The sequence below is a fragment of the Magallana gigas genome, chromosome 7 (genome assembly GCF_963853765.1).
Source record: "Magallana gigas chromosome 7, xbMagGiga1.1, whole genome shotgun sequence".
Classification (NCBI taxonomy): domain Eukaryota; kingdom Metazoa; phylum Mollusca; class Bivalvia; order Ostreida; family Ostreidae; genus Magallana; species Magallana gigas.
In genome coordinates this window covers 24,704,093-24,719,920 of record NC_088859.1, presented here as the reverse complement: position 1 = coordinate 24,719,920, position 15,828 = coordinate 24,704,093, and the positions used below count along the sequence as shown (strand labels likewise).

The 15,828-nt window shown below is 33.4% G+C and overlaps 1 protein-coding gene across 1 annotated transcript; it reads right to left on the bottom strand.

Annotated features, from left to right (window-relative positions):
* Positions 1–66: 66 nt before the first annotated feature.
* On the bottom strand, positions 67–8,371 carry LOC105336333 (inactive pancreatic lipase-related protein 1). Its single transcript, XM_066066278.1, has 6 exons — positions 7,829–8,371; positions 7,231–7,550; positions 2,163–2,394; positions 1,932–2,048; positions 1,318–1,449; positions 67–1,149 (listed from the first exon to the last, which is right to left on the bottom strand). Exons 1-6 carry the CDS (start codon positions 7,896–7,898, stop codon positions 908–910), a joined length of 1,113 nt encoding a protein of 370 aa, XP_065922350.1. The 5' UTR covers positions 7,899–8,371; the 3' UTR covers positions 67–907.
* Between the last annotated feature and the right edge of the window lie 7,457 nt (positions 8,372–15,828).

Genomic DNA, 15,828 nt, shown 5'->3' with positions numbered 1-15,828 from the left:
ATATATGCATTAGCGGTAACTTTGAAAGCAATTATTAAACTTGTTTGATTTTTGATCATTTTTAAATAAAAATCAAAGTGGCAATTCATGTAATGCTTGATAACGCAACCTTTTATAATGATATAGAGTTTGAGATTTTACAACTCGGCTCTCTGTAATGGAGTAACATGTATCCCTAATGCAAGACAAGCATTCCAGATTTTAATTTTATTTAAGAATTTGAAGAAGAAGTTGAGAACTGAATTATATTTTCATGTTATTAACATCAAGAACGTTTGGGGGATGGGGTGCGAGTTCAGTGCAAAATTTGAAAACATGTGAGATTATATTATTACGATTAAATAACAGCCCTGATTTTTCAAATTTTAATGGAATGGTGCAACAGCGCCTCTTCTGAGTGCACAATGATTGGCACCTGCATTTGTTATTGATGATTTGTGGTGCAAAAAAAACCCACACAGATGTTCATTGACAGATTTTCTATCGCAAGATTGGGGGGGGGGGGGGTATTCCAATTATTTATTAGAATCTGTAGTGTTATAGGGAAAAAAGATTTTAAAAAATTAAAAACGTCAATGGATGAAAAAGGTCCTCTCGACCCCTTGCATCAACAAGCGAGATAGAATTTTTTTTAGACAATATTATATAAATAGTGCCTGTTTGGGAGGGTAACAATTGAAATTGACACCCTGAAAAAAACCATTGTCAACCGACGCGAAGCGTATAAAAAGACTGAAAGTATAATAAAAGAAAATACCACATGTTAGTTCTTTCACCACGCTTATTTATTTTTTCAAAGCAAATTTATTTATTTTATTTTTTTTAGATTTTTATTCATCATCCGACTTGTGTGATTTGCTCAGACGCATGTAACCCTATCTTAGATTTTTTTAAACGACTGTAATTTTTACTCCAAACAGAAAGGCGATTTATCACTCGTTGGTATATTGTACGTTCCTGTTCTATTTCTATTCATTTGTGCGTGATATCCCATAACGGCACATCCACGAGCTCCGCACACGTCACACTTGGCGCTTCCTAAATGTTCCAGTGCGCATGGGTAAGAATGAAACTGACAAGGAGTGTTGATGGACTCGGTGAACAGTCGTAATACTCGTATGTGGTTGCAAGTAACCAATCCCACGAAATCTGAAGTAATCAAGATAGTAAATTTAAATAACAAAAATACAAATAAGATACATTAAATGTATACTCTTATATCTTCAGTTTAGGTGACGTGGCGCCTTTACATTTAGTTCAAACGTTCTCAGCAAGTTATTGTCAAAACTTCTCAATATATAACTCTTCCAACATTACCATTATTTCCTGAGAAAAACTTCATTAAGTTATCCCCGATAGAATTGGCGCACCCCGGTTGATTGTTGCCGTTATTGGGGTAGAAATCCATGTCTCCCATTGGTTGTTTCGTCCCAAATCCAGGCTGCATATCTACCCAAAGAATTCGAATTGCAAGAAATGATTTTGGTATTTCAACCTTGCATAAAGACATCAATATATTCGCAGTCGTATTTACATTATCCGAACCTCATAAACCTTAAACTCGGATTTTTTGGTCATATGCTTGAATTAAAGAGTACAAGATGCCCATGGGCCGTAGTAGTCACCTGAGTTTAACAAATCAAAGATTGGCAATTTTTGCAACACTGTTCTGCGTTTTATCTATTTGATTGAAGTTCATGCACGTAAAGAGATACTCATGGACAGTTTTCACCAAACTTTTCTTTAAAATTGTAATACTATATATAGTAAAATTTAACTTGATTTTTAGTTCAAGTAAGATGTGAGGAAAAGAGGCAATGTCTTCTGGGTGATAATAAATGTAGATAAAATGAAACTTGGCGGATTTAAGATTGAATATTATTAAGTATAATATTGTTAAACTGTTAACTATACATGTGTTTATTACTAACCTGTATTGACAAGGGAGTCAGCATCAGTGTGGATGACGTCAACAAAGTCAGCATCTGAAGAATCTAGACGGACTTCTGAATCCGTATCTTCAAAAGCAGGACCTGCTGGATCCAGCCCTTATAAAAAGAAAAATAGAACACTCAATAAATTTTATGTTCATTAATTGTCCTAGAAATTTCAATCACGTTAGTTTGACCGAAAAAGAGATTGTCATTTATTTGCACTCTTACCCGTTATACGAGCTATTCTTGGTACGCGTTCTCCAATATAACCTGCAATATGTGCCCCTAAGCTGTGCCCTATGATGTGAATCATAGACGGCTGGATGTTGTAGGTGTGGTTCAGCTTCTCCACCATGACGGCAGCTATCGCCCCCACCAGCCTCGTGTTGGCGGCGGCTTGGAGGTAGTTCAAGGTCATGGCGCCGCGTCTCCAGTCAATGACTATCACGTTGACGTCAGCCTGTAACGATATATCTAACTGATGTTCATGTACGTAAAGAAATACTCATAGGCAATTTTCACCAAAAACTCAGTCTAAAAATGATGTTCTTTCATTGTTTATAATTGTTATACCATATATAGTGAAATTTAAATCGATTTCTAGTTAAATTAAGATCTTTCGCCTCATGTGAGCTAAAAACCCTGAACTGACCTCAGATACGACCTCGGTGAAAAATAAAAATTCACGACAACTTCCTGTCCCGTTACAAATATATATACATTTAAAATATTTAATCTTAATTTAAGTAACTAAGGCCACGTGTTAAGTGAGACTTCCTGATCAACATTTGCCCGACGTCTGAGTATTGTCGCCTTGTCCTCTATTAAATATTTCAAACATACAACCACAAGGTCAGTTGTAGTTAAACTTGGCATTGACATTCTTGGGTCTGGCTAAAAGACGGGACGCACGCGTCTCTACCCGATAACAAAGAAAAATCAAAGTACTGAAGAACTGACGGGAGTTGATTTTGTCGATGTTTATTTATTTTAAAATCAATGATATGTTATTTTGTATGACAAGTACATGTATACGTAGTTTCTAATTTGAATTACGCATATTTTTATAATATGAATGTTTGAACTTTTTCGACTAGAATGTCGAGAAACCTCCATATGAATCATCTTAAATAATATTTAAAGATAAAATTAATTCAATCAAACTATGTATCAGTGGTGGATATATTTCTCGAAAATTGTATGGATCCAAGCAATATTGAACTCTAGTCTCGTTCAACCAAACGCTCGGCTGACACCGTAAATCTCCGACAAGGGTTTACGGAGACAGCCGAACGTCGAGTTGAACGTGACTATATTAAACTCTGGCGTAGGAATACATACGACTACCAAAAATATTTAAATTGTTCGTACCATTTAAAATCTGACTATTTTTTAGGTATTTGTAAATAAGTTTTCTTGAAAAACAATGCTTTAGCATACATTACATCGAATTCATAAATTATTTTCAAGAACTAAGTCTTGTCAGGAGCAATGATTTGTGCTGAGGTTCAAACACTGTTTCACTTTCGGTTTGTCCGAGTGACTGCATAGGAGAGTTGATTAAAAATCAACTCCCAAAAATATCAGACTGTTTACGTTTTGATTTATGTTTCATAGATATATATGTTGTTAAAAATGTGAAATTGATTTAAATTTCAAAAGCGTATTTAAAGCAATCTAGTTCAAAAACCTGACACTGTTGGCCTAAGTAAGGGGCCCTGATTGAGCACAGCAATCACCTACAGAATTTTCCTGAAGAACATGAATGAATTTGAAAATCTAAAATACGTTTTATGATATATTAAGCAGGTAGAGAAAATAAACATTGATAACATATCAACGACATTGGTAGAGAGATTCATCAAACGACTACATCTATGATTGCCATCGATGGGAGGGCGTCGGCCTAAATCATGTTTATGTGACTTGAAATTCACTGTAACAAATGTTTTATAGGGTCCTCTTAACACCACACATTATATCTAACATGCAGGTTAAGTGGTTTATGCGTATATATACATGTACCAAGATTAAGAATTTGAAAAATTAAAATCTAAACATGTTTTTATACCATTAAACAAAAGCGATGTTATATCATCAGTAATGTGTTGTTTTTGGAGACACACCTAGATTGCATAAACAGCATGTTTAACTAAAAAAGAAATCTTTATAGTAAAGATACATGTGCGTATACCAGATAATTTCAGTCCAAGATACAATTCTCAATGGTTAATAAATGAAGTTTTGAGCTACATGTATAACTGCGCATTGTTGTTCAGACACTGTAGGAAGCATGGATATTACAGTCTCTCAAGCTTATTTTGGTACTATCAGATGTTCTAACAAATGCAAATGAAAGAAAAGGTGAGCAAGCTCACATACCCCCATTCACCCATTTACCTGACAATGCTTCAAAAAAATGCATTGCAAAGTAAGCAATAAATATAATAAAAAAAATATATTTTGTATAGGATCATAACTTCCAAAAAATCATCACATCAAAACTTCCAGAATATGTGCACACATTTACTTTTGTCTTTAACAACATTAAAATTCTAAAATCAAAAGAATAATAATGAAATCGGAGGGGCATAATATCAAGGAATTCGATCCCTGGCCATAACAGTCCTAAGTCGTGAAAAAACTCTCAAAATAAGAATTCTTTAACATGGATGCGGCCACGACCCCCCCTCTCTCTCTCTCTCTCTCTCTCTCTCTCTCTCTCTCTCTCTCTCTCTCTCTCTCTCTCTCTCTCTCTCTTATTGGTCCTTAGCAACGGGTTACCCTGCTACCTTTGTCGACAATACACATGTATTTTGTGAAATGGTCATCATGATGACAAGATAGTCGATTTTTGATAGGAGTGTATACATTATTTTCTTAAATTTGAATATTATTTACTTGAATATAATTATTCTATACATTTTATATTTTCATAATTATAGAATTGAGCTATCCATATTCATCCATATCCATATTGAGTAATTTTAAATATTGTTATTCATAATTGATAAAATTATGAACATTGTGTGTTTATCAAACACAAACATTGACATTCTGCTGTGTTTTTCCATTATACTCGATGATTCAATGTCTCTAAATGCAACAATCCAATCACTGCGTATGGATTTACATGTTTTACATTAGTAGTTTTCAAACATTGATTTCTTTGTTATCAGTTTTAAAAAATATAATTCATACATGTTTAAAACCATGTTTACAATTATTCAACAGTGAATTGATTCTATATTTCAAAGCCAGATTTCAAGAGTTATTTTTCATTGGTTATATTTTCAAGACTCAACTCAACAGTCAAACAGTATAAACTGGTTTTGGAAACAGCCGTTCTTGCTTTTACTAATTTTTTACCCTCCGTGCTCTTCGGTTTATACCGATTTATTTCATAAAGTAATACATTTAATCAATAAGGGAATGTAAATATAAGCATTGAGTGATTTATGTTTGACGTCGGCGTGAAAATAACTGTCTTCACTTGAGCAGACAAATTGTCATAACGCTTTAACACTAAATATAACGCTAAATTTAAGAAACGCAGTCTTGTGCATTATTTGTACAGAAATTTTTGTTGCAAACTTTAAAACTTTGAAATTTTTAGATAGTCGAGTGTGTAAAATGCGTTGTCTTTTATGTGTTTTGGAAACCATGTTGCTTTTCGTAATTACCTGTCTACATGTAGATTTGATCTGATATATAAATTAAATCAAGCATAAACAAGTACAGCTGTAACTGAGTATCAATACATCGATGACGTCAGCTCTCAAAACCCTAAACCACGTCTGGCAGCGATGCCAAGTTAGTTATCACGCAGCGGCGCAAAGTTTTTTGTGACATAGAACAAGTTCTAAAGACCAGATCTGTCAGTTTGAGGTTTCCATTTACTTCTATGTCATGTTATGTTATGTGATGCGATAACTTTATTTAAATACACTTCATGGTAACGTAACAAAAAAGTTGCGCAATGAAGAATACTTTCAATAATATGCGAGTCCACGGTTCACTGGCTTTCTGGGAAAAATCATGATGATATGAAATGTTTCATGGAAATGCGATGATATTCTTAGAATCCCTTTAGTAATTATATATTAGTGGAGTGATACATGTACTTCATTTTGTACCCCTGAATATATATGTTTGAATTAGACGTGGAAAACATAACAGGGATTATAATTTCACTGTCTTCGCGATTTTACATTTTTCTGGGCATCAACAACTATTATAGCTGTAAATATTTTTCTCCTACCAATCAAAGGGATATTGTCAGTTTTGTGAACTAACTTAGAACCATTTTAACAAGACCTTGGACTTTCGGTAGGACGTAACTATTTATTTCTTGCGTCAAAACAAGTTCAAAATGACACTGGTTGAAGCGAAATATACACAGATTGCGTAGTCTTAGCTCAAAAGCAAGATAAATCTTGTTGATTTCAAAGAGCCATGGTTGAGTGGTCTTTTAATGAAATAGACAGGCCAACGTCACATTGCTGTTTGACACCAACTACCTAAAGTTCAAGCTCTTGTTAAAATAGTTCTATAAAGTTCGTTGATTATTCTGACTTTAGTAGTAAAAAGGCAGGGAAAGTAATGTAAAAAATATTAATTAATGCTCATTAGAAATATACCGGTAGATTATCCGCGAAATTAAAACCACCGTGAAAGGCAAGAAAACGGCAAATCGTAAAGTTTTAGACGCGTTGAATTAAAACGTTTGCATTTATCAATTACTTATTTCACAATCATAACAATATTGTCGAATTCATTGTCGTTTTTAGTGCGCATGATACATGTAACTTAGAAATTACATTTTCTTCTGAACTCCTTCAGAATCGGAAGCAAAGCTATACTGTGCGATGAAGCTTTTAGAATGCAGTTAATCAGTTTGACCTATATAATATAATGGTATCGTGTGGATGAAGAGGTCACATTCCTATTTATTTACGTGATTAACTAATTTCCTTACATATGCAAACAATCAAAACGTTCGTTTCATAGAAATGTTGGGAGACATTTGATAAATAAGATTCTGAATATATTTTAAAAAGTCCTCATTTAAAAAATATGCGCGAGCAATTATCAAAGGATTATTAATAATTAAAAATAAAAAGTCACCACTTATATATATGAAAACAGATTCTTTTTTTTTAATCTGACACCTTTCTTTTTTTTTTTAAACTCTCATTTCAATAAATTAAAGTTTTCTTTTTATTTAGAGTCAACTGAAGTTTTGATGAGAATTAAACAGAGTGGGTTAAATGCCAAAAGTTTTTCGTGAACTTACATTTTTTATGATTTCCCTTGTCATTCTTCTAACCCAGTCTTTGCGGCCTTTGTCCACATAACCATGAATTATCATTTTAGTAGGTTTTGGAAATTTCTCGTCCAAAAGATCCTCCCTTTTCCCGCATCTTTTGAGTTTCTTAGCTTTTCTGGGATTTTTTCGAGTGTACAACAAAAACCGCACCCCCATGGACGGGGGTTTCTCGGGTAGGATGCCTTTTGTGTTAGTGAACGGTTTTTCAGTGCTAAAACATCCGTACTTCTTGTAACAAATTTCACTAGGCGAGGCTAATTTAAACAAACCCATCAGTCCCCATGCATCTAGAATAAGATGAAAAACAAATTGAAACATATTTTTTGAAAAATTTAAATCATGTTTATTTGAACCGAGAACTGAATAGTTTAAGAGAACATGCATTCATTTGTTTTGTTTATTCTACCAACGGTATGTTGACCATCAGAATATTAAATAACAACAAGAGGAAGTACATGTGCATATACATATTCAAATATCCATGATACATGTCAAAGAAAGGGATTTATCGGAAGGAAATCAAAACTCGTATCAATAGAAAAAAAAAGATTGTAGATTTACGTACCGCATTTGGGAACAATAATCAAACACATCGAGCTAGCTACTAAAATTCCCAACATGTAGTTGACAGCCATCTTTTGTTTGAGCAATGTCGCTGGATTTCCGGATTAAGGGAAGGATGTGAGGTTTTCCTCTGGAAGTCAGCTCCTGTGTGTTTACGAGTTTAATGGGCTCCGTGATGAGAGATGAAAAGCGAAATTTCCAAGAAACGACGCACGAGCTTGGGAGGTTGCATTGACTTCAGATTCCATGAACCTTTGGAAATAATTAACATAGATTGGTTTTAGAAAGGTTTCATGGACGGTGGCAACTTTCAAATAAATATAAAAAGAAATTGAAATAGTTTCTCAGTTCGTTAACTATTACTATCAAATTGCGGTTGTTTATATTTACGATAATCTGAAATGATAAAATTCGTGTACACTCTTTAATGTTTTCTTCGGCCCTCTATGCCAGATGTCGATGTTTTTCAGATACAGTATCCAGCAGGTTTCATTGCCAACCAAGGCAGGGTGCACCGACACCGATTCTACCGTGCAGATTGAACGTCAAGCGGATTAATACGAACAAGAATTCTGTTGCGATAAATCGGAACGCTAGAAGTATTACTACAAGTTAACAGTGAATGTCTTTTTTTTACGTGTATTACGCATAACACATTTCAGACACGTCAACACAAACGTCATATTTCTGTCGTCTGATAACCCAATATTGCAGACGACAATCGAAACACGCCCTGGCGGAGGAATCTAATGCACTCTGGACATCTCTCTCGATTGAATGGTGGTGTCATAATTAATTTGGCTAGCAACTATTTAGTGGAAACACCCTCTCCAACGTTGTCTGCAAAATGTGGGAACAATACAAATTTACATGTTTCCTGACCTACTTGTGTGTTTCGGAGAAAACACGTACATGTACATATATAAGATTTCTACCGTTTTCATTTCCTTTGAACTTTGTTATTCTTTAATTTTTTCTGTTATACTAGTTTTATAGACATTTCTGGGTTTTGAACAAAAGAGGATAATTCTTATCCTTCATAATAGTACACTAAATTATCTACGTAGTATGTTTAACATTAATTTTTTATTAATGAATGAAGATTTAAAAAATTGAACTGTTTTAGAATTGAAAAGTGCCATTTATGATAACATGAATGACGATACAATGCAGATAGCAATCGCCAAGGATAGCAATCTCAAGTTTAGAATGCACGATCAATGATTTTGACTTGAATCCGTGAAACTTCAAAATCGTTGTTTTGACTTTTAATGTCGGTTGTTATCGACTTAGTCAGGAACATGAGGAATTTTCCAAAAAGTATAAAAATTTCTTCAAATCACAAAAGTATAAAAAAAAATGGGTTTTTTTTATCAAGATGTTGATGTGTGCTGATATGTTTCGATAAAATACTACTTGTCATTTTATCTTTGGGGAAAAAATATTTATTTAAAGTAATGCCCGATAAATCAGATACAAAAAGCTTCAATGATGTTTTTTGAGAGAGAGAGAGAGAGAGAGAGAGAGAGAGAGAGAGAGAGAGAGAGAGAGAGAGAGAGAGAAAGAGAACGAAAAAATTAAATTTTGTTTATTTTTAATGGAAATTGTCAGACAACCTATTTTGATCACAGTAGACAGTATGATTTTCTGCTATACTATACAACAAAGCAATATTCCTTTAACCCAAGTGCTGTGTGAGACCAATATGTTAAGAATTGTATGACTGCTACCGGGACCAAGTTTGAAACAATGGATACAACACAGCATCGAAAGTGCATCGAAAGTGTTTTTAGTTCACTTGAGTTAAAGGCTGAAGTGAGCTTTTCTGATCAAGATTTGTCCGTTGTCTCTCGGCGTCGGTGTCGGCGTTAACTTTTCACAGTTTTATCCTCTTCAGAACTACTGGGCCGATTTCAACCAAACTTGACACAAAGCATCACTGAGTGAAGGGGACTCAACTTTGTTCAAATGATAGCAACACCCTTTTTAAAGGGGATATGATTCATGATTATTCAAAATTTGTTGGTATTTTCAAAAAAAATTCTTTTAAAAACCATAAGGCCGGACAAGCCTAAATTTGTGTGAAGGCATCCTCAGATAGTTTAGATTCAAGTTTGTTCAGATCGTGATCCTCGGGGTATGATGGGGCCACATTGGAAAGGGGGGAGGTCAAGTGTTTACACAAGAAGATATACTAGTAGAGATATCTTTAAAAATCTTCTAGAAAAGCATTTAGTCCGAAAAGCAGAAACTTGTGTGAAAGTGCAGATTGTGCAGATTAAAGTTTGAGCAAATCATGATTCCCTAGTATAAAATCGATGAAATACCCGTATGCTAGTGTCTATGAGTCATGTTCAGCTTTAATTATAAGGTATAATAAATTTACCAAGTACACGTTTGTGAGTAATGTGTCTTTAAAAAAAACTGACTGATCATGGATTCATAATTAAATCTTTCCAAGGGGTATAATTAATAATTATAATATCAAATTTTGTATTTAAATATATAATTTTTGTATTTGTCGGTTAATGAAAATCCAATCCAAATTATGTGTTGGCAAATGTTGTTCGCACTTTTCTCAATTCAATTCCTTATTCACTCAATACCTGTAGGCAAGTTCACGAAGCTGTCTTAGGCCAATGGTGCGTCCTAAGTACATCTTAGGATACATCCCAGTCTTAGGTCTGTTTCTCGAAGCTTTCCTAAAGGAACCACCAAACTTTGTCCTATTACTTACTTTGTCCTAAGACCATCCTATGGTTGTAAAATGATGGGGATTTTTTATTGGGGCTGCTTTGAAGCTTTTTCTTAAGATCGGTAGAATCAGGGCTGGCAATCTACAGCTTCAGCATTTCCGACAAACCTGAAATTCCTAATCCGGGGGGGGGGGGGGGTCTAAGTCATTTATGCTATCATTAATAGGGACCCCGAATCCCCTCCCCCCAATTCTTCGTTGCTACATGCCCGCCCGGGAATGAATTTATTTTTTCTGTTTGGCGACAGAAAATTTTTCACTTATTTTAGATATCTACACTAAGTAAGTTACATTTATTGTTTTGATTACTAGTACTGATTATTAGTATTGCCAATTGGTCAAAAATAATCTTCAAATGTTCTTGCTTAAAGAGTATGCCTACATCGCTTTGTATAAGCCATGCATTATCATTCTTAATTTTTTATTAATTCATACTAGTACTGAAAAAAAAAATCTTTAAAAAATTTGTAATGTGAATAAACTCTATAATAATGCATTTTTAAGATAGATTTCAACTTATTTCTTATTTAATCTGTACAGTATTCTACTTATTGCAGATTAAAGGGAAATTGGTTGTGTTTCTTTATGTGACCTTGAATTCTACGAAAAAGCGCGTGCTTATTCATTATCTTAATGACAAGAGTATTAAATGTCAAAGAATGCACATGTGTTGTTGAAATAATTTTTGCTTATAAGTCAAAAGCTGTCCTGATACAGCTCTTCCGTTCATTGCACATTCCTCGTAGAATAAGAAAGAGATTTTGGAAAATCAATCATAATTGCGGAAAGGGAATAAAGGTGAAAAAACGAAAATATAAACAATAAAACATTATTTTTTTCGAAAGATGTGGTCTAAAAATTGCAACGATATGTGCAAATAAATTTTCGTAATGCGCTTGCGCGCGTTATTCAATTCGTATGCACACACCGTTGCAGTAATGAGACCACATAAGATCCAATGCTTTTTGTCACGGGTATAAATAATTGATCGAACAGCCATAAACATGTAATTAAGTGCGCTTTCGAGGCTAAAATATATTGTACCAGAAACTTTTCCGGAAAATCTCTCTCTTTTGAGATCAAAAAATACGATTGCATCATATTCAGCAAACAGGGGTAAGCATAAAAGAATGGAAAGAAGAATATAACCTTACTGTACATGTAGTTAAATTGAAAACAAAAACCGAGCTGACCAAACGATTGTTTCTTTATTAGTATGAAGCAAAATTTGTGTAGGTGTCTAAACATTAACCCTCTTCTCAAATTCAAACCAAGTAAATCATTTCATTAATAAAAAGTAATTGAAAAATGTTGTACAGCGCCATTAAATCATTATCATTTAAAATAAACATTATGGCATGTGAATATCATGATACATGTATTATATTTGATACAGGATACATAACTGACGTATGTTTCCATGTAATGTTCATTCATAAGCTTTTGCTTTAAAATTTATCCAGACATTATTCTCCATAAAATAAGTAATCTATTTTTTTCTGGCATAGCCCAAAGTTTTGAACAAAAATAAGAGATTATTCATATGTACTCACATGGTAAAAAATGAGAAGGTCAATTGACGGGTGCGCGGGATGCATTTTAAGTCGTATTCTAATATACATGTGACTCAACTTACGAGTAGCTCTTAATTTGTGTGGATTTTTTTTTTAAATTACCGCACTTTTATTAAAAATGTGTGCTGTTGAAAAGCGGCCAGTCAAAAATCCAAGCTTCCTGTACTGATATTGTTTTTTTTTTCAATCTTTTTTTAAAAGATGCAGTCCAAGTACAATCATATAAATGCATTCTGATTTCAATCGTCAAAGCTTACGGGTTTTTTTTTTTACTGTTGCTTCCAGAGTTATTGTTAATTTTTAGACAACAATCATGCAATGTCCATAACAACATATACGTCAACGGCTTATAAGCTATAAGGGGGTGATTTTCAATGAAATGTCATCTGAATTAACATTTCTGATTTAATATATCTACTAATTTTCTGAGCCACTGATTGTTTCACTTTAAATACTATATATACATATAAAATCTCGATCTTTGCGTGGGTCCACGCAGAAAATGCATGATGTAATATTGATCGAATTCACGTCATATACACACGGAAATGCTAAACAATTATCATTTGATTTGGTACAAGCAAGGATGACGAATACAAACGGCATTACAATATAATGAAAGTTAGATGTTGAATTAAAAATATGAAAAATTGTTTGACGGTTATATGATTTGAAAACAATGCTTTCCGGGAACATTGTGTGCATCCTATACGCTAATCAAATTGGCGCTGATTAACTATTTTTTTTTCAGTGAATGAAAATTAGACTACAATATTCTCATCACTGAGTGTTTTCTCCTCTACATTTGTATATCTTAAGAAATCTAATTGTGCTTCACATAAACAATGAACTGTTTGGAGTTTTATTGGTGGTATTAATATCGCTGCATTGCAGATAAAGATATTTAAGTAGACCATAAAACTTCTGAGGTCAGCCCCAGCAAGTCCGTCGGGGGCCGATTAGTTTCGATCGATCAAGAAATACAATGTAATCCACGCAAAGTTAAACATAAAACAAAAATTACAGAATAGATATCAATGAAGGATGCAATACTATTTATTATAGGTACTCAAATAAAGTTAGCATATATATGTAATTATCTCAACAATGCTTTTGAGAGGAGTTTACAGCAGATACAGGAATGCGTTTATTTATGCGCGGACAGATTGTTTTACTGGATCACATAAATTTCAGTCTTGTCAGTTTCTGTATAAATAACACTCGGTTGTACAAAGAAATAGAAAAAATTGGATATAACCAGTGATTGTAAATTCAGTATATGTAGTTATGAAAATGCCGAATCACCATCAACATATACATGTACAACAACAGTAGTTAAAATCAATTCGTCTTTCTGTATATTTAGTATTAATATCCATAAAATACTAATCATAAAGTCGATGATCAGTTATATTGCATATATTTTTTTAAGTTCGTACTCTATCTTAATTTGGTTTCTGTGTTGCTCACTTAATTTTAAAGCTTTATAAAAATAAACAGATAAATGATGGAAGATCAATTGGAATCGATATTTTATAAGATTTTAAATAAACCCGTCCTTTGTTATGGCTTATTTATCCGGCAATGTGCTATAGGCCAATTTTCTTTCATGCACAACTAAACTGATTAGTACACTTTATACATATAAAGTCTAAACTTTTATCGTATTTTTTAAAAGAGCTACAGTAACCAGGTCAGCAGGTAGTTATCTTAGAGAAGAAAGATAACTCTTTTCAATTTGTTGGCTCTAAAAATGTTCTGCCTGGTTGAAACTGTAAGTTTGGTCGTTCAGTACTTATTTTTAAATAGAAATCCTGCTTACTTTCTGCCGATCATTTTTGAGCATAAGTTATCAAAATCATTTTGCCTTTAACTGATTCATTTTTCAAATCAATTTTTTTAATTAAAAAATATCCAGCTAGTTCAACTAACATTTAATATGGTACATCGGTACAATAATACAGAAATGTTCAATGGTAGGGGATAGAGATATGGTTCATTCATAACCCTTATTCTTTAATATATGTACATGTATCAAGATCTATTTTTGTTTTGAAAATAAATAAAGAATGTTTAAAGTACCTGGACATTTTCACTGAAACTTCTCTTTCGTGAAAACTTCTCACTTTTTTCTATGTCATTGTTATTTCTTCAGCCCAGTTTTACAAAATGTATCTCATTTAAAACTGAATGAGTTTCTTTTAGTTCAACCTTCTAACAGTATCATTTTGTCGGTTTCTATATCACAATCGGTTATTACAATCGAAATAGAGGAGAAAATATGCAGTGGTCGTAAATATGATAGAACAGAAGACTTACTCAAATTAATATAATGAATTATCATAATTAAAACATTTAACAACTTCATCATATGATTGCATGCAGACTTTCGAATGATCGACAATGCACAGTATTTTCTTTTGGTCTAAGGGAGAGAACTGACAAGAAACTTGTAAAAGTACAGGTCACAAGAGTGCATCCACATATATACTGCAAAAACTCTCATAAAATTGAAATCATGACTCTGGAGTGGTGTAATTGATAACTTTTAATAATCGGGAAAGCCTGAAAAAGCGTGAGAACAATATCAGGCAGGCTGAACGCGTTGTAGAACGCCGAAACTGAACCTGATAAGTGGATGTTTAATTCAGTTGGAAATTCTAAAAAGAAGAGTTTTCAGTTTCTTTGTATTTCGTACACATCGATGTGGAATGGGCATCCTTATATTAATGATGGGGGAAATTGCAGAATTAATCATTAATAAAGATGGATTGTCTTCAGAGGCGAGGGTTTACCAAATATACGGCGCACAAAGACTTGTGCTGGTTTTGAACTCTTATTTTGATTTCTATAATTATATTTTACAGTCATTAAAACTAAAATTTTAATAAGTTTGTGATTAATAAGCATGTTTTGTTAAACATAATCCGGTCCTGTAAAGTGAAGATGTGCAGTCTGTTTACATTTAAAATGGCGACTATTGATCTCGATGTGAATTTATCATACTTCAATTTCAAATGTCGATTTGCGTGTTTAAGATAAAGTTTGAGGCAAAAAAAGTAGCAATATTAGTAGTAAAATGACTAAAGAATATAATGGTACAATTTTTTTCCACAGAATTGGTCTGAAATAAGGTTAATCAGTCCAAACCTAGCGCAATTTTTAGTGCACCGTAAATTGATTGTACTTGGGGGGGGGGGGGGCACTGTAGCTCCCAGGTCGTCCATCCATATTCTTTCAGACCGGGAGCTACAGACCTTCAGCTATGATTTGCATGTACATAAAATAATGCTACATGCACATGTAGTTGTCAACATAATGGCAGAGAAGCACAACACAATTCTGCATCCAAGTATAAGTAAAGCTACTCCTTTACACAAGCTTTTTTTTTATTTTTTAAGTTTAAGATGCGGATTTCTTGAAGGTCACGTTTCAAGACAAGCGTTTGCATGATAAAGGTTCCCCGAGAGTAGAATCAGGGTCAATAAATAGTGACATTCATAAAAAGAGTACTTTACTGCACCGTGTTGCAATTAGCTACAAATTTCCCAAGCAAAGCGATTCACAACCTGACAATGGTGAATATCAATACAATATACATGTAAATCTGTTTACAAACTACATGTAGTATGTCCATCAAATTAAAGAGAATAGGGCGATGGTATTACATAT